The sequence below is a fragment of the Exophiala bonariae genome, assembly GCF_035927105.1.
Source record: "Exophiala bonariae strain CCFEE 5792 chromosome Unknown scaffold_25, whole genome shotgun sequence".
In the NCBI taxonomy this organism is placed as follows: domain Eukaryota; kingdom Fungi; phylum Ascomycota; class Eurotiomycetes; order Chaetothyriales; family Herpotrichiellaceae; genus Exophiala; species Exophiala bonariae.
In genome coordinates this window covers 80,165-102,540 of record NW_027042500.1, presented here as the reverse complement: position 1 = coordinate 102,540, position 22,376 = coordinate 80,165, and the positions used below count along the sequence as shown (strand labels likewise).

The window sequence follows — 22,376 nt, the reverse complement described above, 5'->3', positions numbered from 1 at the left end:
GATTCTACTTGTACACAATTTTCACGACTTAACTATCGCTGAATGTCTCCCTCTATCTTTTGGTCGCTCTCATAAAAGAGAATGTCCCGCCGTTACGAACGGATGCGTGAAACCTTCTTCGATCTCTATACTGAACGAGACGCATTACCCAGTTACTACCGAGCGGTAGCCCTTTCTTCGACATGGCTGGCGCTGGGTGGGTACATAATATTTGCTCTGGCATTCACTTCCGAGGAAGAGAATCTGAAGATTGGTCGGAAACCGCTCATTGGGGTCGCAGCAACATTTCTTACAATTGGGTATGCAATTAGTGGCCTGTCAGCATTCTTCAGTCGCAGCCTCATGTTCACCTTCGATGCCGTCCTCATGCCCGTCCTGACCTCGTCGTTCATGGGCGTCTTCGTCACCGTCGCCAATCATGCTCTCCACCGCCAGTTCCCTATCTCCAACCAGAGTCTGATTTACGTCCCACTAGTGATCTCGTGTATCGCTACAATCGCCACTTCTGCTGTTGCTATCATCACATATCGAAAAATATCAAATATCAAGTCACTGGATACACAGCGCAGGCAACATGTTAAGAGATGGGATAGAACATCGTCCGTAAGTTATGGAGATGCGACATCAACCTCAGAGCTGTTGCCCATGAACAACATGAACATGAATTCAATCACTTTACCAGAAGACGAGGCGCAGAGACGTCAACTTCTGCGGCTACTGTTATCTCGAGAATCAGCCGAATCTCCAGGCCTGACCTTGACACCCAGCACTTATCAAATCACCTTGCCCTCCGAGAACCCGAATTGTGATGCACCACAGGTCGTTGTACCGGGTCAGCGACCTCGTGCAGGAAGTCTTCCAGGCACTGGCAAACTCGGCATATTAGGCAAGATCGGCAGGGACCGTAGCCCAACCGTGGAGAGTTTCAAAAATCCTCGAGAACGAAGACGAGACGAAATCGAGCGGTCATCCATGCTTCTTACCCCAAGCAGTGATACGGGATGGGGACATACCCTGTCAACCTCGAGCCGCTCTCATGGCTCTGGCTACTTCAATGGCTCACCGCACCATGTATAATTGGCCATTACTCTATTCACTCTTACGACCAAAATCTGTGCAGCTTAGCGAGGGCGTCTGGGACATGACATGAACAATCGGATTGGATCAGATTGATTCATGCGAATCAAATGTAATATATTTATCATATATACCTTGTACTTCTTTGGGGAGATATTGTTCTTGGTCACCGAAGGTCTAATCATGATCTCAAAAGACAGCCACTATGTCTTGACCTTGATCACGTGCCGGCGGCTTTGATCTGGGTTTGGACCTCGGCAAAAACGTCTCGTATTGCGTATTGCTTCATCCATCCCTCAGGCCCTGTCACAAGTTCGCAACTCTCTCGGACTTCCGTATTACTCCCAAGTCAGTCACCTCTTCTCTCCGAGACTGACACATGCAAGCATTGCCGAAGAAATCCCCGAGAACGATAAATAAGATTATATATCATAGACAGGCGCCCTTATTCTAACTATCGAGAACACTACGACAAGCCTGAACCTCAATCCCACCTCACCTAACATTTGGGGTCTCTCGTCCCGCGCGATTGACTTCAGAGGTCAGGAGCTGAGATAGCTACAATACCCTACCTCCAAGCAGAGCCCTCGTCCCCTCTGAACTGATCATGGCCACGCATTCCACACTGATCAAACCCCCTAAATCTCTCCCTCACCACTCCCCTATCGAGAATGTCCTATCCCTGCTCCCTCTTGTCGACATAGGACCAGACATCTACACCAATGCTCGGCCCCTATGGCATCCTCCCGGAGCCAGAGGCATCTATGGCGGCGCTGCCATCGCCCAATGTCTGGCCGCCGCACAAGCCACGATCCCCAAGGACTTCACGGTGCACAGCATGCACTGCTATTTCGTCCTGGCTGGAAACTCCGAGATTCCAATATTATACCACGTCGAGAGGGTCCGCGACGGAAAGAGTTTCATTACCCGAACGGTGCAAGCCCGCCAGAGAGGAAAATGTATCTTCACCACGACCTTGTCGTTCATGAAAGAAAACTCCGGTGGAAAGCAGACGGTGCAGCACGCTGCGAGGATGCCTACTGACATCCCTCCCCCACCGGCCCTCGACCCCAATCAGGATTTCTTCCCCTCCAAAGCCGGCTCGACGATAGATGATCGACCCTTCGAAAGCGTCCGTGTCCCACCAACAAGGCACAAGGAGCCTTCCGAGCGGAAACTCCGCCAATGGCTTCGTGCCCGAGGCCGCATCAGCGATTGTCCGCCAGAGGTGCGGGAACAGGAGATCAGTGAGGGCGAGCGCGCCAACAAGCCCGGCGACAACCACCAAGCCCACCTATCTGCCCTCGCATACATGTCCGACAGCTACTTCATCGGCACGGTTGCCCGCGTCCACAATCTGATTCGATTCGCCAGCCGCAAGAATATCGAGGCCCTGCTGCGCAACTTCGACGGCGACGAGCAAGAGCGGCGGCAGATGCAAGAATATCTCGAGACGATTGCGCGGGACGAGGAAGAGGAGAACAAGGAATTTGGACACGCTGCTGGCCAGGCGCCTGATTCCCGCGCCATCGGCATGATGGTCAGTCTTGACCACGCCATCTTCTTCCACAATCCCCGTGCGTTCCGCGCCGATGAGTGGATGTTGACTGAGATGGAGAGTCCGTGGGCTGGCGACGGGAGAGGTCTGGTTCATCAGCGCATCTGGAGTAAAGATGGGACCCTCATCGCCACCTGTGTTCAGGAGGGGTGCGTACGGTTACAGCAGAAGAAGGAGAGTAAGATATGATGTGTCGGGAGGCTTTCGATTGTCTTTGTTGGGACTGAGACTGATTAGTTAAATCTTGACTTGGTTCTCTGGACCCGTACTTTTGTCTTCATTAAACACCAATGTTTACATAGTGATTTAGAGTGACTGTGCAGAACTCGCAATTTTATTTTTCCACCCGATAGCTGAACCTCAAGAATAGATCGTCAGTTATTTCATGCCTCTTAGTCTTTTCATAGTCCGCCTATGACTATATTTCCAGCCAAGTGAATTAGTCTTCGAATATTGATATTCCTCTAGAACTCTTGAATCCGGGGTCCGGGGTGAAACGCCTGTCAATAAGTCGTGGAACGAGATCCACAGGCTAGCTCAGCCTTGCGGAAATGCTGATTCCTGTGGTGGAAGGAAGCTGATCCCGCGGACAACGTCATGACTACACCCGACCCTTCCACGAATGACAGCATGCTACCACATAGACATGGGCGAAGGCCTGGATTGAGTATGACCAATATGACTGCTGGGATATCGTCACGATTGTGGAATCTTCTTGAGCTGCCCACTACTTGGTTGGTGACATAAATATTCAAGTGACCGCCTGGGTTTTTCGAGGGCCTGGCTGCAATGTTACGACTCTTCAATACCAGATCTATCACTACCCTGAGTACGTGTCGCGCAACACTCCCCAAGCACATACCCCCCGGATCTAGCTATCAAATTCGAAGAATGTCGGACGACAAAGCACCTCAGACATCACACTTCTCCAATGACGACCTGAAGATCTCCAAGCTCTTCGATGTCTCCCACATCACTGCCGTGGTGACAGGTGGTGGGACAGGCATTGGATTGATGATCGCACAGGCGCTGAAAACCAACGGAGCCAAGGTGTACATTACTGGACGTCGTCAAGAAGCGCTCGACAAGGTTGTCGAACAGTACGGCAACGACACCGGTTCAGGCAAGATCATTGCTCTTCCAGGCGACGGCTCCAAGAAGGAAGAGTGCGTTCGCCTGGCCAAAGAGGTCGCATCCAAAGAATCAAACGGTATCCATCTCCTGGTCAACAATGCCGGCATCGCACGCGACGATAATACGAAATTCTCGGCCGCTGGAAAACCCGACTTTTCATCAGCAGAGAGTATCTCCCAACATATGTTGAAATCTGAACCGCAGTCCTGGGCCGATACATTCGAGACCAACGTGACCGGACAGTATTGGATGTCCGCGGCGTTTCTGCCACTGCTGGCGAAAGGTCGTGAAGTGACACCAGGATACACTTCCAGCATTGTCAACATCAGCAGTATCAGTGGTTTGATGAAAGGTTCCAGCAGTGGCCAGTTCGCCTATGCGAGCAGCAAGGCTGCGCTCGTTCACTTGACCCGCATGCTAGCGACGACTTTGTCGGAGACAAAAGTCCGAGTTAATCAGATAGCGCCCGGCGTGTTTCCCAGTGAGATGACGACTGGTGAGAGCGATGAGAGTCAGAAGAGCGAGTTGAGTAGTAAAATGGGCAATCCTGCTGGTCGCGGAGGAAGCGATGCGGACATGGCTGCCTCTATCTTGTACTTGGTCTCACCTGGAGGAGTCTTCCTCAACAATCAACTGCTTCATCCAGAAGGTGGACAGTTACTCGTTGCTCCTGCTGCCATTTAAAACAGCATCAGCATCGTGTCGCCCAATGTCTAGATTAAGTCAAGGCAACTTCGCTTCTGGTCATGGGAGCTGGCTTTCGAGCCTCTGAACATAGTTGTTGAGGTATTTGAGCATCTAGTTCAGAAGCTGATACTCCGAAATTCTAAACCTTCCACGGTGTAAGTTAGACAGGCTTCAGGCGTGCCGTACCTTACGAGCTCGCTTAAGCAGCAGCCCAATGCTATTTTTGGCACACTCAAGAAATTCTACGCCGTGATGAACGACGAGTTCCGCCTTCTAAAGGGCTTGTGCATGACTGTTTCGTCTCCTTGTGGTCGGTCGAGCTTCTTCTGGACTATCCTCCATGCCTCTCGTTCCCTCCTCCCAAAAACCCTCCAAGAGAGATCCTCCTATTGGAACCTTGGTCCTCGCTCCTTCTTTACGTCAAGCTTCAAGAAAATCGCGCCACAATAAAGTTCGCTCTGGCTGTTCAACATGTAAGCTACGCAAAGTGAAATGCGACGAGACGAAGCCAGAATGCTTGCGTTGCCTAAGGGCCGGGAAAGTCTGTGCTGGATACGAAGAAATCAAAACTTGGCTGTTCGAACCGCATAATGAGTTAGCACATGCGCCATCTAGCAGATACAATGCAGTATACCATCCACCAAATGGGAGGGCCAGCAATCATTTTACTGCCATTCAAGATGAGTACAAGACTGAGCATCATGATATGCTCCCTGACAGCACCTGGCACCCTGTCCATTCAATACCAACTTGGCCAACATTTCTTGACACTTGCATGCCATTCTTGAAAGAAAACTACGCTCGGAGGGCACCTCTACCAACCTCGATGCTTTTTGAATTCAGTGCGTTCTCCTCTCGGCTACTTGATGCAATATCTCTAACTCCTCCAGTTATCCACCATTTTGGCCCAGTCTGTATCTGGAGGCCGCGCGGCGGGAATCTCGACAGAGAAGTCTTCAAAGCCAACTTCCTGCATTACATGTTCCGTGAGCCTGCACTTCTAGAAGCCATGTTCTGCGCCGCCTTACGGACGTTGGAGGTTTGTCCATCAGATGTAGTGCTTGCTTCAAAGGAATCCAAGCAACACTATGGCAATTCCATCTCTCTTCTGACGCAACGAGTTTCTGATCCATCGGCGGTCTTTGATGACGCCATCTTTTGGGCTATCGCCACCCTCATGCTATATGACCTTGACAGAAGGAGTTGGGAATCCTTCTTAGTCAATCTTGACGGAATCCGTAGAATCATTTCCTTGCGTGGCGGAAAGTCATCAGGACAAGTTTCGTCTGATCGATCGCATAGCTTCCACGAGTGGGCAGAGAAATGCTATGCCGATCGTAACGAGACGGCCCTTTCTGCTGTCCCCTTCGTCATTTTAACACCGCACGATGGAGTACGACCAGAGAAAACCATTGCTCGACACGTATCAGATCCATTAAACCAACTGCGAAACTATGCGACGTTCTGCCCCGAGGGAATTCGTTCGATGCAACTCGGCAACATGCTTGAACCAGAATCGATCAACTCAATCGGGCGCTTTCTCGCATGGTATAATACTTATACTATGATGTCCTCAGCAGATAGACGGACTGGAAAGATCGCCGGTGACAGAACCTCTCTCATATTCGAACTTCACCAGTTGTTAAGTCGCGGCATTCTGGGTGCTAGAAGCCGTGTTGTTTGTTTGGCCATGTTCGCCCTAACGCTGATGGTCCATCCCATTTTCACCGGCCCGGGGTTCGTTGGCACCTTCAGTGGTGACATGACCGACTTCAGTTACATCAGCACACATATGCTATCCGAAGACCACGTCATCTGGCTTGCCCTGGTGCTGGCGCCAATGCATACCATGTTCTTCATACAATCCGAAGATAGATGCAAATTGTTGCACATGGTGGCGGCGCATCAGCAAAGGTCAACGTCGTGGACAGATGTGCTCAACAAAGTACGCAGATTCATTGCTCCTAAGAATCTTCTTGTAGAATGGGAGTCTTGTTGGCATTCTGCCACCCAAGCATTACCACGAAGCTCTTGAACACAAACGACTTCAGTCTAGAGTCACTTCGGCTTACTGGTCCTAATACGAGATCCTAACGATTCCACTGGACCTAACAATATTGACTATCTCGCACCATCCGAATGCCACAATAAGAATGCGAATGCCAATGACTTTCCCTCCTCAACCAGCTCGATCTTCTCCCGGCTCCACTCAGCATCAGTATAAGGATCAATTTCAACAGCCACGACTGTTACTTCAATCGATCCAGCGTATCCCTTAATGCCAAAACGAAAGCATCAGGATCAAACACGTAGATCAAATGGCCAGCAGGCCAGATATGGTGCTGGGAACCCGTGATCTCTGCTTGAGGATATGTTGTGGTGGCGTAAGGAGCATCTCGACTTGCCTTACCAACGACACAGGCTAGAGAATCTGAAGACAGATGTTCGTACCTGTCACCGTGCAGATGGCGCCTCAAGTCCCATAGATTTGGCACGGCAATGGCAGTGAGGAATTCATATTCCAACCAGAAGAGCTGGTCAACGGAGGCTCCAGGCGAAGGTTCTGCAGCGTCGTCCCCAGCTTTTGAAAGTTCCTTCACATCATCATCCGTGGCCGGTCGCAGCGGTTCCAGAACCTCTCCTTCAGAAGGCACGTCCTTACTCGTCGAGTCCCAACCCCTGATCATTCGAGCGAACAGCTTCATAGCTGGACCCGCCCCACTCGCCTTGTACACGGCATAGGTTCTGGTGATATGATCAACCCACCTCCCACCCTCCAGATCAGGCAACAACCCAAACGTCGGACTCTCGTGGGCAACCAGCTTCTCCAGCTTGTCCGGGAAGTACACCCCGAAGTTCAGCGCAATCACACCTCCCTGTGACGTGCCAAACACAGATGCTCGCTGGAACCCCAAATGCGCGATGATCGCAGCGACATCGCGTGCAGCTTGCGCGGGACTGAAGAACGACGTGATCTTGGCTCCGCTGGACGTGAGATTCGATGCTCCGTGCCCGCGCCGGTCGAACGTCGCGACCGTGTACTGGGCCGTTGAATTGTCGGAAGACGAAGCGAGACCCGGGAGAGAAGCGTGGAACGACGAGCCGAGTCCTGTGCCTCCAGGGACGAGGACAAGTAATTTTGATCCACTGCCTGTGTATGTGACGTGCAAGACGCAGTTCTCAGTCGTGACGGTCGTGGTTTTGAGGTTCGATGTAGCCATCGTTAAATAAGTTACCGTATCTTCTTGCTGAGTGCCTTCGTTGTAGGGTCCCCCAAATTTCACGTTCTCTCCTGCGTTATATATGCTCTGACTGCTATCCTTTCTTCTTCCTTGAATCCGTCCCCGAGCGGAGCACGCAATAAGCACCTTGTAAGAGATGTAGCGTTCACAAATTCAGCAGCATCAAGAAAGTACGTGGGCTCTGGGTGGCTCTGTCCATACGGCTACCGGATCCCCAGAAAAAAAGCAAGCAGTCATATCTGTCTGTGCAGGAGCTCCTCTAGGAACACCTGTATCGAGGATGTGCTTGTATCTACGGTAGTGAATGGGTGGCAGTTAGCTCAAGCTCGATAGGATCGGCGAAAGTCCCAGGATTTGCTTGCTAAGCTTTACTACTACTCATCTGCTAACGAGTGGTAGTGGGAAGCGAGGTCCCGGTGGGGTTGTGTTCGGTTCGTGGGACGTAAAAAGCCTCTGCATCCCACGAGATACACTTAGGTACAGGATCGCCCCTGAAAGCACTGCCATGTCCATGTCGGACTATGGAATGTCGAATTCAGTGGAGATCACTCTGGAACCGAATATCTGTCTCGGAAATACCGACAAGATGACATTTTACGGACGCCCTAACTCCGCGCTGTCTATGGGTTTGTGTCTGTGCACATGAATAAAAGTTTGATATCCTCGGGTCAGGCCATTCATCTGCCCGATTCACTGCATTAAACCATACCGCCAGATTCTTTACCGCCAAGCTGTAGAGTGCGAGTCTCGTTCTCGCGTGATTCAATCCTCTCCCGCTCCTCCTGCTCAGCCGCCTCTTTCGCCTTGAGCTCCTTCAGCTGCTGGCAGAACTTACTGTTCGCGCGGATAGTATCGCCATATCGAATGAACGCAAATGGGATCGCCACCATGCTCAAGCTCAGGAAGGCGAGCACACTGCAGGCCCAAGCGATGCCAAGAGTCGAGAACATCCGCGACGAAGCGAGCGGGAGGACGACGCCAAAGACGCTCCGGCACGTGCTTGCGATGGACTGGGCGCTCGCTGCGAATGTCTCGTAGGCGTCGGTCAGGTAGTTGAGCAGGGCGAGGAAGATGAGTAGGAACCCGAGTCCCCATAATATGCCGGAAGAGACTGGCACTATCCAGTGGACGTTTTCTCTCGCGCTCCACCCGATCCAGAGAAGAGAGACCACGAACAGCGGTCCTCCGATACATGCAAACGGGAGGCGATTGTATTCTTCTTGCCGCGTCCACGCGGCGTTTCGTTTCCGGCCTTTCTCCAGCACCGAGTTCCACCAGATGTAGACGGGCGCTGCGCAGATTGCTCCGAGCCCGATCGGGAGGAACGCTAGGCCCGCGACGCCAGGTGACCATTTGTACACAGAATCCGGGCCCTGGAAAATCCTGGGGTATGCTTGGAAGTAGAGATAGAAGATCCCGTATGCGAGTGCGCAGTAGGCAGAGACACACATCACAATCACTTCTTGGAACAGCATGCGCCAAGGACGGGTCATGACGACTGTTAAAATGTGGTGCAGATTTCGCTTCTCCAGTTCGCATTTTGCATAAATCTGAGCATCGCCGGTTTCTGCTCGGAGCTTCTGCGCTCTGCGGCGAAGCAGAACTGGCCCATATGTCTCGGGCATGGCGAGGATGACGGGGATGGTGGCACCTGCAAATAAGGCGCCGAAGCCGAAAACCCAGCGCCAGCTCTTGGCCGCAATGAATCCTGAGATGGGCGGTGCGATGACAGGGCCTTCGGTTGTCGCAATCATGAACCAGGTCATTGCAGATCCTCGTGTTTTCGGGTCGCTGTAGACGTCTGCATAAAGTCCTCCGACTATTCCAATTGGACCGGATGCTCCCAGGCCTGAGAAAAATCGAAACACGAGTAACGCTGGCCAATTTGGAGCGACAGCACATGCCACTGTTGATATTGTTGCGAGCAGGAAGAAGCCCAACATGACATATTTGCGCCCGTGGTATTCTGATAGTGGCGCTGCTAGGGTCGGTCCGATGGTGTATCCAGCAATGAAACAGGATATGGGTAGAGGGAATTGTATTTGACTCGTGACGTTGAATTCTTTGGTGATGGCTCGTGTCGCACCGCTTGATAACGATGACTCCAATGTGCTGTTTATGACCATCAGAATACCAGCAAACAACACATAGCTTTTCCTCCTAGTCGACCAGTTGTATGGGTTATTTGGATCGGTTGAGCCGAACGTCACCACCTTTTTGGGATCTCTGCTATTTATCGTAACCTCCGCATTTCGAGAGAGGGCTGACTGTTCTGGAGTAATGGAATTAAGAGCTGCGTTGGTTTCTTCGACCGACAAGGGGCTTGTGATCTCGCCTTTGAGTAGTTAGGCCAGTAACTTCAGATATCATTGGGGAAATGTCATACCTTGTACCGACATGTCACCACCAATGGGCGCCGATTGCCCACGATTTCGATCCTCATCCAAGCGCCCAGTACTCATTGTCAAGACCCAGTGGAAGCGAAGGACAATATGCCACAGGGAATACTACTGAAATGGAGCATGAAGTGGTGGAACGACCAATAGATTCTTTATTTCTTCATATCAGTCTGCCATATTAATCAACATCAGGGGAACGAAAACGGTGAGTGCAAGCAAAAAACAATGCAGTCAGTCACGTCAAAGGCCAAAGCTATTATTGCAGGTAAGGGTAGTTAGTGTAGTGCCTCAAGAGTTCAAGGTCTGAAGATCACGCCGCAAGTCCGAGCGGGGACGATACTCCAGATTCGGGGTTTCGTAGCAGCTTGAGAAGACATGATTTGTAAAGATATCTCGTTGGATCCAGCTCGCGCTGAAAAGATGCAAGTGGACGGCTACGACGGCAAGTTGGATTCTTCAAAAGAAAATGCAGCGTTCAGGTTGTGTCACCACAGCTCGTGCGGAGGAAGCTCCCATTTGAGGACCATTCTACCTCGGGTTTGCAAGGAATTGGAGTACCCCCGCCTAAGGGAACCCCCTTTTTAGGTTGGCTCGGTGCTCAAGGATGCTGCCTTTTTGGGAGGCATTGGTTTGGTTTAGGCACAGTTGGCGAATAAGCGATGGTAGCGTGGCACTTCCAGGGGCTGCAGCCTCGAGGTTGTTGACCTAGCTTAGAAACCGTCCAGTATCATCAAGGATGCTACGTCGAAATATGTCTTTTATCTCTAAAGACTTCGAAATTCACATAAGCAGATCGCAGAATCCTTCACGAATGCCGGCAAGTCTGCTGAGATGTCCTGTAGCCTTGAAAACGGTCTTCTATTAAGCGGGGTCAGGCAGATGTCACCATCGCCAGTCCCGCGGATCGTGGCTGAGGCAAACTTCGTCTGAGAGGTTGGCGCGAACGAATTTGATACAAGGAAGCGCAGATCGATATGTCTGTAATGGTTATGGAGAAAATCAGTGTTGGCCTCGAGATTGTCAGATTTTGGTATTGCAATAGCTAGATAGGTGACTTCATCAGACGGGCCTCTCCGTGCATCGATGGGCAACGTTTATCTTGTTATCGGAGGATATTTGGGATGTGGAGATTGCATTGTCTCATAAAGGCGGGTGTAGTGCAAGAATGACTCTGTAAGAGAAACAAACAAAGCCATGACTTATCGATGGTCAGATGGCTTGAAATTGCCATGCTCTGTGTGTGAAAATGCCAAAGCCTCATGATTGAATTTTATGGATCGTTGATGAATCCTGCGTTTGGCTAAAAGCACAAGTAGCAAGGGCATCCCTGGGTGGCCCTCTGCCCCGAAAAGTGGACTTCGGAGACCGGATAAGCAACGGATCACTGGGTTATTGTAAATGTCCGTAGCTGTGGATGGTGGGCGTTTCAGCCCCCAAACAGAAACTCATGCAGATCAAAGGTTTCAGAGAGCAGAGCGTCATCCTACTCCGACGCCAAATATCCGTAGTATGTGGCCAAGTACACGATTTGAATGTGATCTCCTGTTGTCAAATAACAATGGATCGAACCTCGAGGCAGGAAAGGGGAGGTCCTAAATGTGCTCAGGTACTTGGGTAGTGGAAAGTACCACAAGGACTCTTAGGACAACCTGTTTCAGACACCCGGTTGGCCGTGGTCGATCGAGCGACTGCCTGCAGGGGCGAGCGTCGGCGGTGTCGGCGTCTGCAAGCTCATTGAAGCCCAAGGACTGTGGCAGTTATGCCAAGATTTCCACAATCTCATACTATCAGCCACTGCACGAACACCCCAAGCCCCAGCGAAAACTCTTTAGAGCATACCAAGTCCAAGAGAAGCCCATGGGTCCGCCCTTTTCCCGTTCGAGATGGCAACATTCGTCCAAGATAAGTTCGGACAAGAATTGGTAACTCTTCCATCGTGGACTGCGCTTGCTCAGCTGAGTCTCGAAAAATGGCCAGGCAATCATCAGTATGACCTAGGCAAAACTCTTGCTTCGTGCTTGTCAAAATGATAGGCGTGCTTGTTCTGGCTCTTGCCGCGTTCTTGCACGTGTCAGTCTGTCTCAACAATGCGACATGGCTATGGGGGCCATACCGACCAGGTGTGTACCTAGGGATTCGTCCGCAGATACCCAAATCCCTCCTGATGGGGATAATGTGGTCTAACGTCGATGACCCGACCAAACTTGAGAAGAGTAGGCTATAATAGTCCATAAAAATTGATCATCTTGCTGATCTTTCATACACTTTAGGCCTTCGTTATACCTGTGACACAGACCAGGGTGTTACCGCTTTTGGCTGGACTCATTATGACTCTCGCACAGGAGGAAGCCAGACGATCAATGATACTGGCAACAGTATTGACATTATCACTGATTTTGCCAAGTCTATGGATTCAAACTCTCAAGAATGGCAACTCAAAGTTCGAGGTATACCACGAAAGGATGCAGCAAAAGATCAGCAAACAACAGTGATTTTCTACCTTGGTTCTGAAAATCCCGCCTCCAAAGTTGCCTGTAAGAGACAACACAGTCACCGAGTGTCACATAGTGACATATCATGCCGAGGAACCACGCCCACTATTGGTGAATTTACTGTCGATATTGGTGTCTCTGGGGACCGCACGGAACTATCGCAACATCTGGCAGTGACCAGCATCAACGTCCCATCGAAAAATTTGTGGCAAACCAAAGCTGTCTTTCTACAACAACTAAAAGCCCGCAATATTGCCGACGGGATGCTCCCAAACAGACCTGGAGAGGGAAACCTACACTTTGTGCAAATGATCTTTCAAGGATCCAACGAGATTGAAGTCTCGTTTAGTTCCGGTCATCGGAATGAGACAGTCAGCCCCGTCCCTTTTTCCGAGCGCGTTGAAGATATCTACACAGACTTTAAACGGCAATTTGCTTTGAGCTACCTACCACAGCGTCCGTTTGAGGATAACCACTACATACAGCTTTCGCAATCTTTACTTTCAAATTTGATGGGTGGCATTGGCTTTTTCTACGGGAGCGATCGAATCAGCATTAATTCGACCTCGGATTTCACGGATACCAACGATGATTTCTGGATGTACGCTTCCCTTGGTGAATCACAGCAAATGGTCCAAGAACGAACGCCGCGTCAACTAATCACAGCAGTTCCTTCCAGACCATCGCTTCCCCGGGGGTTCCTATGGGATGAAGGCTTTCACTTGGAATTAGTTCTTGAATGGGACATGGAGCTCGCGTTGTCCATACTTTCCAGCTGGTTTGACTTGATTGACAATGATGGCTGGATAGCTCATGAACAAATTTTAGGCCCAGATGCCAGAAGCAAAGTGCCATCACTGTACCAAGTTCAATTTCCACAGTTTGCGAGCCCCCCAACTCTCTTTCTGGTAATTGAAAAGTTCATTGAGGTGCTTCAAAGAGAAGAGATCAGTCCCTCGGTTCCTCACAGGCAATATTTTACAGACTACGCTACTAGAAAGGGTTGGTTGGAAGCAATATATCCAAAGTTGAAGAAGTACTATGACTGGTTCCGTAGAACACAGTCTGGAAACATGACTCATTACCGGCATCGCAATCGGCTTCATGAGGGATATCGCTGGCGAGGCAGAACAACCGAGAATATTCAGCCAAGTGGTCTTGGTGACTATCCTCGTGCTCAACCTGCCCACCTCTAAGAACTCCATGTGGATGCCTTATCTTGGGTGGGATCTATGGCAACCACTCTACGGAAGGCTTCAGTGGTGCTTGGGCAAGAAGAGGACAGAGATAACTTTTTGAGAGATGAAGCCAACGTCAAGCGCACCCTTGATGACCTTCACTGGTCTGCAGTGGCTCAGGCGTATTGTGACACGACCATTAGCGCGAAAAACCAGATCCATCATGTCTGTCACAAAGGCTATCTTTCCTTGTTTCCTTTTCTACTTGGTCACCTGAACAGCACTCATCCACACCTGGAAGCAACTTTAGACCTTATGCGGAACCCTGGCGAAATATGGAGCGTCTACGGACTCCGTAGTTTGAGCAAGAGCAGTAGATTCTACAGCAAAGGCGACAACTACTGCAGGGGTTCAATTTGGATCAACATAAATTACATGGTGCTGAAGCGATTGCTGCATCTTTCTGCTGAGCCTGGCCCTCTGCAGGGCAAAATCCGAAAATTGTATTCTGAGCTTCGCACAAATATTGTCGACACCGTCTATGAATCCTGGGAACAGACGAATACCGTGTGGGAACAATACAACCCAGAGAGTGGTAAAGGGCAACGCACGCCACATTTTACTGGCTGGACAGCATTGGTTTCTCTGATAATGAAAATGCCAGACCTGATGCCCACTGCCTCCACTCACAGAGTTCAAGGCAACATACGTCCGGGACACGCGGTTAGAAGTGGCTATACCAATAACTCTCTCATGATTTTCAGCACGGCAATTATCCTGGTTTGTCTTGCCTATCGAAAGAAATTAAGCCTACTCATCTCGCGGCTGAGGTCCTAGCTTTACCGATTTCGGATTCGATGTAAGCTTTGTCATCCGCCATCCGTCATCAGCATAACTTCTCCTTCGAAGTATCCGAGACACGGATTCTCTGTGATATGTGAGTTTGGTGGTCGCGAGTGGAATGTCCAAGACTTACCGCTACGCGTCCGTGGAACTCTGTCAATTGTAGCCAATGATGTTCCTCAAGAGTACTAAAGTCCTCTGGCAAAACTGCTGCGCCAAAACTGGATTTGTTCGAGACGACGAGAGGTGTTGGTTTCGACCAAGGCCAGCCGAACAGTGATATTCCCATTCTCGTCCGAGCTTTGATGTGGACTGTCGCATGGAATGCCTCCCCTGTGTGCTGGACCAACACGGCAGTCTTCAAATCTGTCGGAACACCATCGGCTTGAGCATAATTTTCATCGACCTTCCATCTCACCATATCGTCGTCTTCTGCATCCTCGTCGCTAGCCCATGGCTCACCGACAATTTTCATCTGAAAGTCTCGTGCCACGGTGGTTGATCGAGTCATTGGCACCTCAATCCCGATCTGAACTGGTGCAGTGGGAGTGGTGATAGACGGGGAAACGCTGATCGACTTCGTGATTTGGCCTGTGCTCGAAGGGCCACAAAGAAGCGCTGGTGAATAATGCCGAACTGCAGGCTTGGATCCGGGACTCGCACTGTTGTCACTAGAGTCGAACGCGACTCGGATCTCGGCGTGAGAAAATCGATTTGTACTGTTCTGCTCAAATGCGAAGTGGAACTTGAATGCCAGGAGTGTTGCAGGCTTGCCTTTATATTTGCCGTGTTGCAAATATATCACATCGCCTCGAACTCCAGAACGACCGACATTGCTTGAGATTGCGCGTGCCGTATTTTCTGTGAGCTCTTTCGGAAGTTTTCCTCCCAGGTGCAGATCTTCGTTATCAACTTCCAATTTAACAATACTTGATGCGAACGCTTGCTCTTCCACTTCGATTTCGCTAATGACCGTAACTTGTACCTGTTCCTTGATATCTGCTTCTGCTGCGACTTCCATTGTGATCACCAAAAGCAAGATTTAGAAAAGCAGCAAGAAGGGGGTAAAACGAAAACCTTGCGAACGAAAAAATGGAGGGTGTCGAGTTGTTTGAGGTACTTTTGAATTGACAACACTGTGCATGTAACTATCACATTGCGAGAATAGTCACCTGCACGCCTTCCTTCAATTGGTAATTCTTGACTCCTCTAACAATTACCATTTGTCCTCCAAACTGAAACCGGTGACCTGGAACCTAGGATTGTACGAGGTTTACCTAGTGCGGGGTCCAACATCCGAAGAGCTACACCCAGCCAGGCGCGGGTGATTGGAAGACTCGGTCAAAGCTGAGTGCCTACCTGTATCAGCCACCAGCGGCTTCGGACGCTTCGGGCAGCACGGCCCCTGAACGCTAGGCTGCGGGACACTCTTGCTCGTTGGCCATCTTCTCTGAACCTCGTATTCTTCCTTCCCCTTTGCCAGGTACTGATCTGGAAACTTGAGATGATCTCAACAATGTCCTTTATAACTAGAGGTTACCTACAGCTGCACTTTTCCATCGCAGGGAGACCACCACGCACACCTAGTGCTTGGGGCAAGGAGTCTCCTATGTACACAAAAATTCAAATTTCGTAATTTCACAGATCACCTGCCAAGATGTCCATGGACCCTTCATCCAACTTGCGTGAGGCGCGCAGACTAGGAGATCTAGGATACTTCAAAGATGCGGCCGCCTTCTATGCCGCTGCCGAAGCCGAGCATTCTGCGCCTCAATTATCGCTGATTCTAGAGGTATCTGGCTTCAACATGGAGCAAGGCCTAGCTGGTGTCGTCCTAGACAGACTCAACGCAACAAACGAGAACATAGATCGGAGGCATGAGGTACCACTTCAATTGGCCCTGCTGGACCTTCTATGGGCGTTTGTGGAGGCCCAAACAACTGTACGTCTTGCTCGACCTCTCGAAAAAGTCGTCAAAATCTTCAACGAGCATTTGCGAAACTGGCCCCACACCGAATATGACAAAAAAAGAGTGGGTTCAGCCTGTCTCAATATTTTGATCACTACTGAAAAATGTGTTCGACAGGCATATCTGGTTGCGATTTATCACAATTTCTGTAAGCTAATCGAGTTGATGGGCTTCTCGAAAGACGAACCTCCGCCCACAATGAACCTCGAGCAAATGAGAACATTGTTTGATGAGATGACCGCTCGCAAAGAATATAAAGTTGCCTTTCAATTGGCTCAATGCTATGCCGGACTGCCAGATGCTGGCATTGATACGAGCTTACTTGAGACCCTGATAGAGTTAGTGCTAGACGACAGCGTCCTGCGAGCCGCTATTTTCTTGCAGTACGCAGAAACATGCCAGTCTCAAGACAAAGTGGCGGAAGCAATGAAATATCTCGAAGCCTCTGAGGAACTTTACTCAGCTACCGGCCACGCCTTCGGAAACTCAATGATACAACTGAAAAGATTACGGGAAGGCGATGCCGAGGATCGCCAGGAACGGATCAATGCTGTTCTTAAGATCAAGGCAGAGCAAGAATTCATCGGGAATTGGGACGGGGTCCGCCAAGCTCTCAACACCTTGACCGCGATCAACAACCAAATACCAGACGACTCGTTGAGTACAATTTTGAATATCGAATACCTTGAACTCCGCGATGTCCGTCGAAATGATATTGATTGGGTTAGCCAGAGGGTCCTCATAGCTAGCAGATGGAAGTTCAATCAAGAAAACATTGGTCAAAGTCTTCGAACGCTAGAGACACTGTACGCGGAAATCAAACACATGGATGCGCCCATTGAGCTGGCTAGTGTCGTGATGATGCTGTACGAGATCAATGTGAAAGTTGGAGATGCTGAAAGGGCACTGTTATGGCTCACAGAGCAGCGACATGTTCTACCACGCGTTTTCCGCATCCTACACGACCTGGACGATTTCTTTCGGCACCTTCAGGCCACAACTACAGCTCCGGATCCGGAACTCGAGTGCGCTAGTCTTCAAGAAGAGCTTGATGCCACCACATCGTTCTTGCTGAAGACCAATAATCTCTCGGATCGAGCTGTTGAATTAGGGAGGGTTGCTAACATCGCGAACATTTATGCAGCACAGTACATGCTACGCGGTGCTGAGCAGACCGTCAGATTGATCGATATGTGTAAAGCATTCATTGATCAAAGCTACGCCCTGCTCGCGGAAAAGGACCAGAAAGACATCAAAGCCCGAGTGCTGCAAACTCTAGCGACCCTGAAAATCCTTGAAGCTGCGGCACCGCCGTTCACTCTGGAAAATATCCCCGAGAAAATTGATTTATGGCTAATGGCAAGTACTTTGAACCAGGAAGCACATGATCTTTATACCAGCATAGAGAAATGGACCAGTGTGTCCATGGCTAAAGCACAGAAAGCAAATTGCTTACAAACAGCCTGGCTTCTTCAGGGATCTCCTTCTGATTCGACCATTTTTCATGAAGCTACGGACCTCTATGTGGAGGCATTGGAGCTTTCAAAGAAAATAAGCCATCAGACTTCCGTTCGGAGCCACACGATGGCATTGGTGAAACTGTGGTTCAAAGGGTTTGAGAAAAACATCAGCATGCCGCCAACGACCAGTGATGAGAACTTATCGCTCCCCATACAAATGGTGGTAAAATATCTCATCGAAGTAGACCTTCAGATGAATGTGGAGAGGAACGACTTGTCAGCGTTGAAGAACGAGCGGTCTATCTTGGCCAAACAAAACCTGCGGAAGCGACCAGAGTTTGCAGAGCTATATGATATCGGTGTCAAGATGTGCGCTTCGATACCTGATACCACGCCCCTCTGGGACTGGGTGCAGACCATGAAATCTCGTGGGGTGTCTGATCTGCTGGCGCTGGGTATCATTTTGCCTGCGTCAATGATGAACACGATTAACGAAGACGCAGCATTGCGACGATTGATGGAGGAAGAGCGACAAAAGCAAATTGAGTTGGACTCTGCTCCCACGGACTCTAAATTCTACTTGACCAAAGAGTTGGAGATGTATCGAAAGAAAATGCGAAGCTACCGGCCGCTTGCCGACTTGCTTGATCTACGCGAGGGCCAACCCATCGAAATCGAAGTTCTACGCAACCTGCAAGAACTGAGAGCTGCGACTCACGCTTCAGGTTCGACCCAAAGAGGCGTGGTCTTTGTCGACTGGTTTGTTTACAAAAACAACTTTGCGGTTCTTATTGTTACAAAAACTGCGATTCATGCCATTGCCACCAGCTTCACAATTGCAGCTGCTCAAAACTGGAAAAACAACTATTTGATCTATGACTCTTCGCGGGAACGTTGGCCGCTAGAAGACGAGGATTCAAAACCACTACAGGAACTCTCAAGTCTTATACAGCCCCTAATAGCCCACAGCGAAGAGGGTGATCTACTAGTCTTCTGTCCCACAGGCGCGTTACATGGGATACCCCTACATGCTGCCACGCTCGATGAGGAGGCAGAGAAGTCAATCATTGACCGTAACCCGATCGTCTACACAAGCAGTATGACAACATTGAACCATTGCATTTCAAGAGAGTTGCAGCATACGCAAAGTGGTGCAGATCCGTCCGGATTGAACCAGAGCTTCGTGGCTGTATTTGAGGAGACCGATGAAGTCGACGCGGACACTGCCACTTTCGAATCGTTTAGGGATTCCGTCTACGAAAAGGTACAGAAGATTGGGTCGGATTTCAGTGATACACGTGTTACCGTGGGCAAGAATGTATCGCCAGAGGTTTTGCGACAGTCTTTTGAATGCGACATGATGTACTTCTTTGGACATTGTCAGAACAGGTTCGACAGCATTCTCCAACAAGCTCTCAAACTAGCTCCAGTCGACGGGGAAATGCAACTCGCAGCTGATCTCACCAACCTGGACATCACAGGTGACGCTCGCATCCCGTCGCGTGACTCGAGCACGTACAGCAGCGGGAAAGTAATGTCGCAGAGCGCCGCAGTGGGCGATTTTGAAGTCTTCCCCAGATTCGCACCGCATCATTTCACCGTGGGCGACATCTTTCAATCCAAGGTCCAGGCCTCTAATATCATGCTGATTGCATGCGGCTCCGCATCAGAGTCTAATGCACCAGGCGATGAACCACTGGGGCTCGTTACCGCGTTACTATGTGCAGGAGCCTCGTCGGTAATTGGAACCCTGTGGGAAGTGAAGGCAGGCCGTGCGGCGACATTTTCTCAACGATTCTACAAGATACTGTTGGAAGAGATCAATACTGCTAAATCTGTGCGCAGTTCGGTTGACCCTCGGGAGGGAAAATCAGCAGACAGTCCAAAGTTGTTGATCGACCTGGCCGTGATCCTGCAGGGGATCATATGCAAGCTGAAGAGGAGAAACTTGGACTTCAAAGCGCCTTATCACTGGACACCTTATATGCTTTCCGGCTCGTGGTTCGTTCAGCGTAGTTGATGCCAGAAATTGCCAGGTGCATGACTCAAATATGATTCGATGGCCTACTAGATTGTTCCTTGTTGCAATCATGGGGTGTACATCGCTTTTCGGTAGCCTCTAGCCCGCCTAGACTATGTATCATCCATAGGACTTAGCTAAATTCTTGAAACCACCGGATATAGACAAGGGCATACTCGTGCGTGGTGTACCGAAGCACTCTGGCAACGATTATGCTCTGATGATCAGAGTTGCTATCGACATCGGACCCTACACGAACCGATTGATGGGGCCCAACGCATGAGTGATGCATTATGACACTTATTCATCCTGTACTCCGTCAACGCCCTTTGTGTAATGATGGAGTAGTGGGGTCTGGATGTGAGAATGACGCATGTTTAGGTTATGCATGCACAAGCGTGAATTTAAATTCGCTTCCAAAAGCTTCCTCGCCAAAACGCGGGGTCTCCATGTCTGGTCGCTTTTTAGACCAACAATCAGGAATCCTCATTTGGCAAAGCAAAGAACTCGTACAGCATTGTAATTAGAAAGGGGATTTAGGCGGCTGGGCATCGTATTCGGATTCTGCGAAAGCGAGTGAGACTGTCATTATCGAGCTGTAGCACTTCACTACCAGACCTAAAATTCTTGTGCTAGGAGAATACCACGTTTCAGCAAAACTCTCTAGCTGGACCGAGCTTCTGAAACAATGGAAGGCCACTGTCAATGCGGCCTGATCAGATTCACGACACCAACGCCCAAGCCGTCTGCAATTTTCATCTGCCACTGCACGGAATGCCGGCACCAATCGTCGTCGACGTACGGGATGACGGCCATCTTTCCATACTTCGAGATCCCACCGCCCCATGAAGGGGCCATCGCGGTGTACAGCCGACCGAACCCCAACGGGCGCACTGATGGATATTTCTGCACGAAGTGCGGGTCGCGCTTGATCCATGTCTCGGTCGGGCATGATGGCGTGCCGGAGCCGAATCTGAGTGTCAAATCGGGCTGTTTGGACGGCATGACCAAGGAGATGATCAGGGGTGCCGTGCATATTTGGACCAAGGAGGCTGTCATGGATATTCCGGAAGGGGTCGAGGCTTATGAAGAGGAGCCTGTGGGTGGGAGTTTCAAGTGAACTTGGATCGAGGAGAATGATTGTGTTTGACTCTTGCCGTGGTTGGAACATACAGAAGTCCACGGATCATTTTTCTGGATCCGGAGCGTGGAATAACCTTGAGGGTTTGGCAGGCTGATCCTGAACAATGGTGGCGTCGTCGGTCTTTTGCTTTGCTTCCATTTCTTGTTTGTGTTGCTTTTCTGCTTCGTCGTAGGCTTGCTCGTCTTCATCCTTGCGACTGCAGCACCAGCAACACATTAAAAGCCACCAGTTGACCAGTTCCATGATGTAATTTGTTGGAGAGAAAGGATGATGTGGTTTACAGGACTGAGTGAGGTAGTCTTTGAAACTTCAGAATCCAAGGTAATTTTGTGTCAGAGTCGATCTGATATATCGGAAAGGTTGTGACGAATATTTCACAAAAGATAGGTGAGTCGTCACTCACTTCATTCACAATGCATGTGAATCCATCACAGATATTCACGCAGCCTTGTGTGAATGTCATTGGCTGCTGTGACAGGGGCTGAGGCTGAGCATCAACACCTGAAACACGAGATTTCTTCAGTCACTACCAGCAAGGCAGACAGCAAATCCACCTGATGTTTGGGTTGAGCGTTGAGCGGGCGTTTGCACCGCAGACTTGCCTTGAGTGTGCTAGGGAGCACTCTGACATTAAAACATCGAGATTTTCTAAGCGAGTCATGCGTGTCACTGGTTATCCGGGAATGCTGTGGGCATTATCCTTTTCAACAACGAGGCACTGACTCTCCTGCTAATTGGATGTTATTCAAGCTGCAGGACTCACGCATGACTCCTGAAGAAAAACATTCATAGGGCAGCGTACCGATTAGCTAGCGAATGATAGATATCATTTGTACCTTTTGCAAGATCACGAGCACCAAGAAATTGTGATGGGTTAGCTGGCGCGTAAGATTCTCCGAGAGATCGATAGCCAACCCGTACTCGTCAGGCAACATCTGCTCAACCTCACGAATTCACTCGTGTTTCAAGCTAATCTGACCATAGATATATTCGTAGCCCAAACCCACTGACTCTAGGACACTCGGTATCTGGCTCGCAAATCTGAAACTGAAGTGGAAAAGATATGGGGCGAGAAATGATTGGATCGTCCTTGCTGTCAGCCTTGTTTGACTACAACGGCGAATTTCCTTGGCAGACTTTGGGGGCTAACGCGTCACGAGTCACGAGTAAGGA

General features: G+C 50.0%; 10 protein-coding genes across 10 annotated transcripts; 7 read left to right on the top strand and 3 right to left on the bottom strand.

Annotated features, from left to right (window-relative positions):
* Positions 1-81: 81 nt before the first annotated feature.
* On the top strand, positions 82-1,077 carry LTR84_006544 (uncharacterized protein; the record flags this gene model as incomplete). Its single annotated transcript, XM_064850105.1, has 1 exon — positions 82-1,077. One exon carries the CDS (start codon positions 82-84, stop codon positions 1,075-1,077), a length of 996 nt encoding a protein of 331 aa, XP_064702992.1.
* Positions 1,078-1,684: 607 nt separating this feature from the next.
* Positions 1,685-2,824, top strand: LTR84_006543 (uncharacterized protein; the record flags this gene model as incomplete). Its single annotated transcript, XM_064850104.1, has 1 exon — positions 1,685-2,824. One exon carries the CDS (start codon positions 1,685-1,687, stop codon positions 2,822-2,824), a length of 1,140 nt encoding a protein of 379 aa, XP_064702991.1.
* Positions 2,825-3,526: 702 nt separating this feature from the next.
* Positions 3,527-4,453, top strand: LTR84_006542 (uncharacterized protein; the record flags this gene model as incomplete). Its single annotated transcript, XM_064850103.1, has 1 exon — positions 3,527-4,453. The coding sequence occupies one exon, from the start codon at positions 3,527-3,529 to the stop codon at positions 4,451-4,453; it is 927 nt and encodes a 308-aa protein (XP_064702990.1).
* Positions 4,454-5,231: 778 nt separating this feature from the next.
* Positions 5,232-6,491, top strand: LTR84_006541 (uncharacterized protein; the record flags this gene model as incomplete). Its single annotated transcript, XM_064850102.1, has 1 exon — positions 5,232-6,491. The coding sequence occupies one exon, from the start codon at positions 5,232-5,234 to the stop codon at positions 6,489-6,491; it is 1,260 nt and encodes a 419-aa protein (XP_064702989.1).
* A 214-nt stretch (positions 6,492-6,705) lies between these two features.
* On the bottom strand, positions 6,706-7,677 carry LTR84_006540 (uncharacterized protein; the record flags this gene model as incomplete). Its single annotated transcript, XM_064850101.1, has 1 exon — positions 6,706-7,677. One exon carries the CDS (start codon positions 7,675-7,677, stop codon positions 6,706-6,708), a length of 972 nt encoding a protein of 323 aa, XP_064702988.1.
* A 719-nt stretch (positions 7,678-8,396) lies between these two features.
* On the bottom strand, positions 8,397-10,160 carry LTR84_006539 (uncharacterized protein; the record flags this gene model as incomplete). Its single annotated transcript, XM_064850100.1, has 2 exons — positions 8,397-10,033; positions 10,085-10,160. 2 exons carry the CDS (start codon positions 10,158-10,160, stop codon positions 8,397-8,399), a joined length of 1,713 nt encoding a protein of 570 aa, XP_064702987.1.
* Positions 10,161-12,270: 2,110 nt separating this feature from the next.
* Positions 12,271-13,785, top strand: LTR84_006538 (uncharacterized protein; the record flags this gene model as incomplete). The annotated part of the gene is made up of 2 exons (XM_064850099.1): positions 12,271-12,310; positions 12,368-13,785. 2 exons carry the CDS (start codon positions 12,271-12,273, stop codon positions 13,783-13,785), a joined length of 1,458 nt encoding a protein of 485 aa, XP_064702986.1.
* An 868-nt stretch (positions 13,786-14,653) lies between these two features.
* On the bottom strand, positions 14,654-15,631 carry LTR84_006537 (uncharacterized protein; the record flags this gene model as incomplete). Its single annotated transcript, XM_064850098.1, has 2 exons — positions 14,654-14,695; positions 14,744-15,631. The coding sequence occupies 2 exons, from the start codon at positions 15,629-15,631 to the stop codon at positions 14,654-14,656; spliced, it is 930 nt and encodes a 309-aa protein (XP_064702985.1).
* Positions 15,632-16,267: 636 nt separating this feature from the next.
* On the top strand, positions 16,268-20,059 carry LTR84_006536 (uncharacterized protein; the record flags this gene model as incomplete). The annotated part of the gene is made up of 1 exon (XM_064850097.1): positions 16,268-20,059. One exon carries the CDS (start codon positions 16,268-16,270, stop codon positions 20,057-20,059), a length of 3,792 nt encoding a protein of 1,263 aa, XP_064702984.1.
* An 805-nt stretch (positions 20,060-20,864) lies between these two features.
* On the top strand, positions 20,865-21,179 carry LTR84_006535 (uncharacterized protein; the record flags this gene model as incomplete). The annotated part of the gene is made up of 1 exon (XM_064850096.1): positions 20,865-21,179. One exon carries the CDS (start codon positions 20,865-20,867, stop codon positions 21,177-21,179), a length of 315 nt encoding a protein of 104 aa, XP_064702983.1.
* Between the last annotated feature and the right edge of the window lie 1,197 nt (positions 21,180-22,376).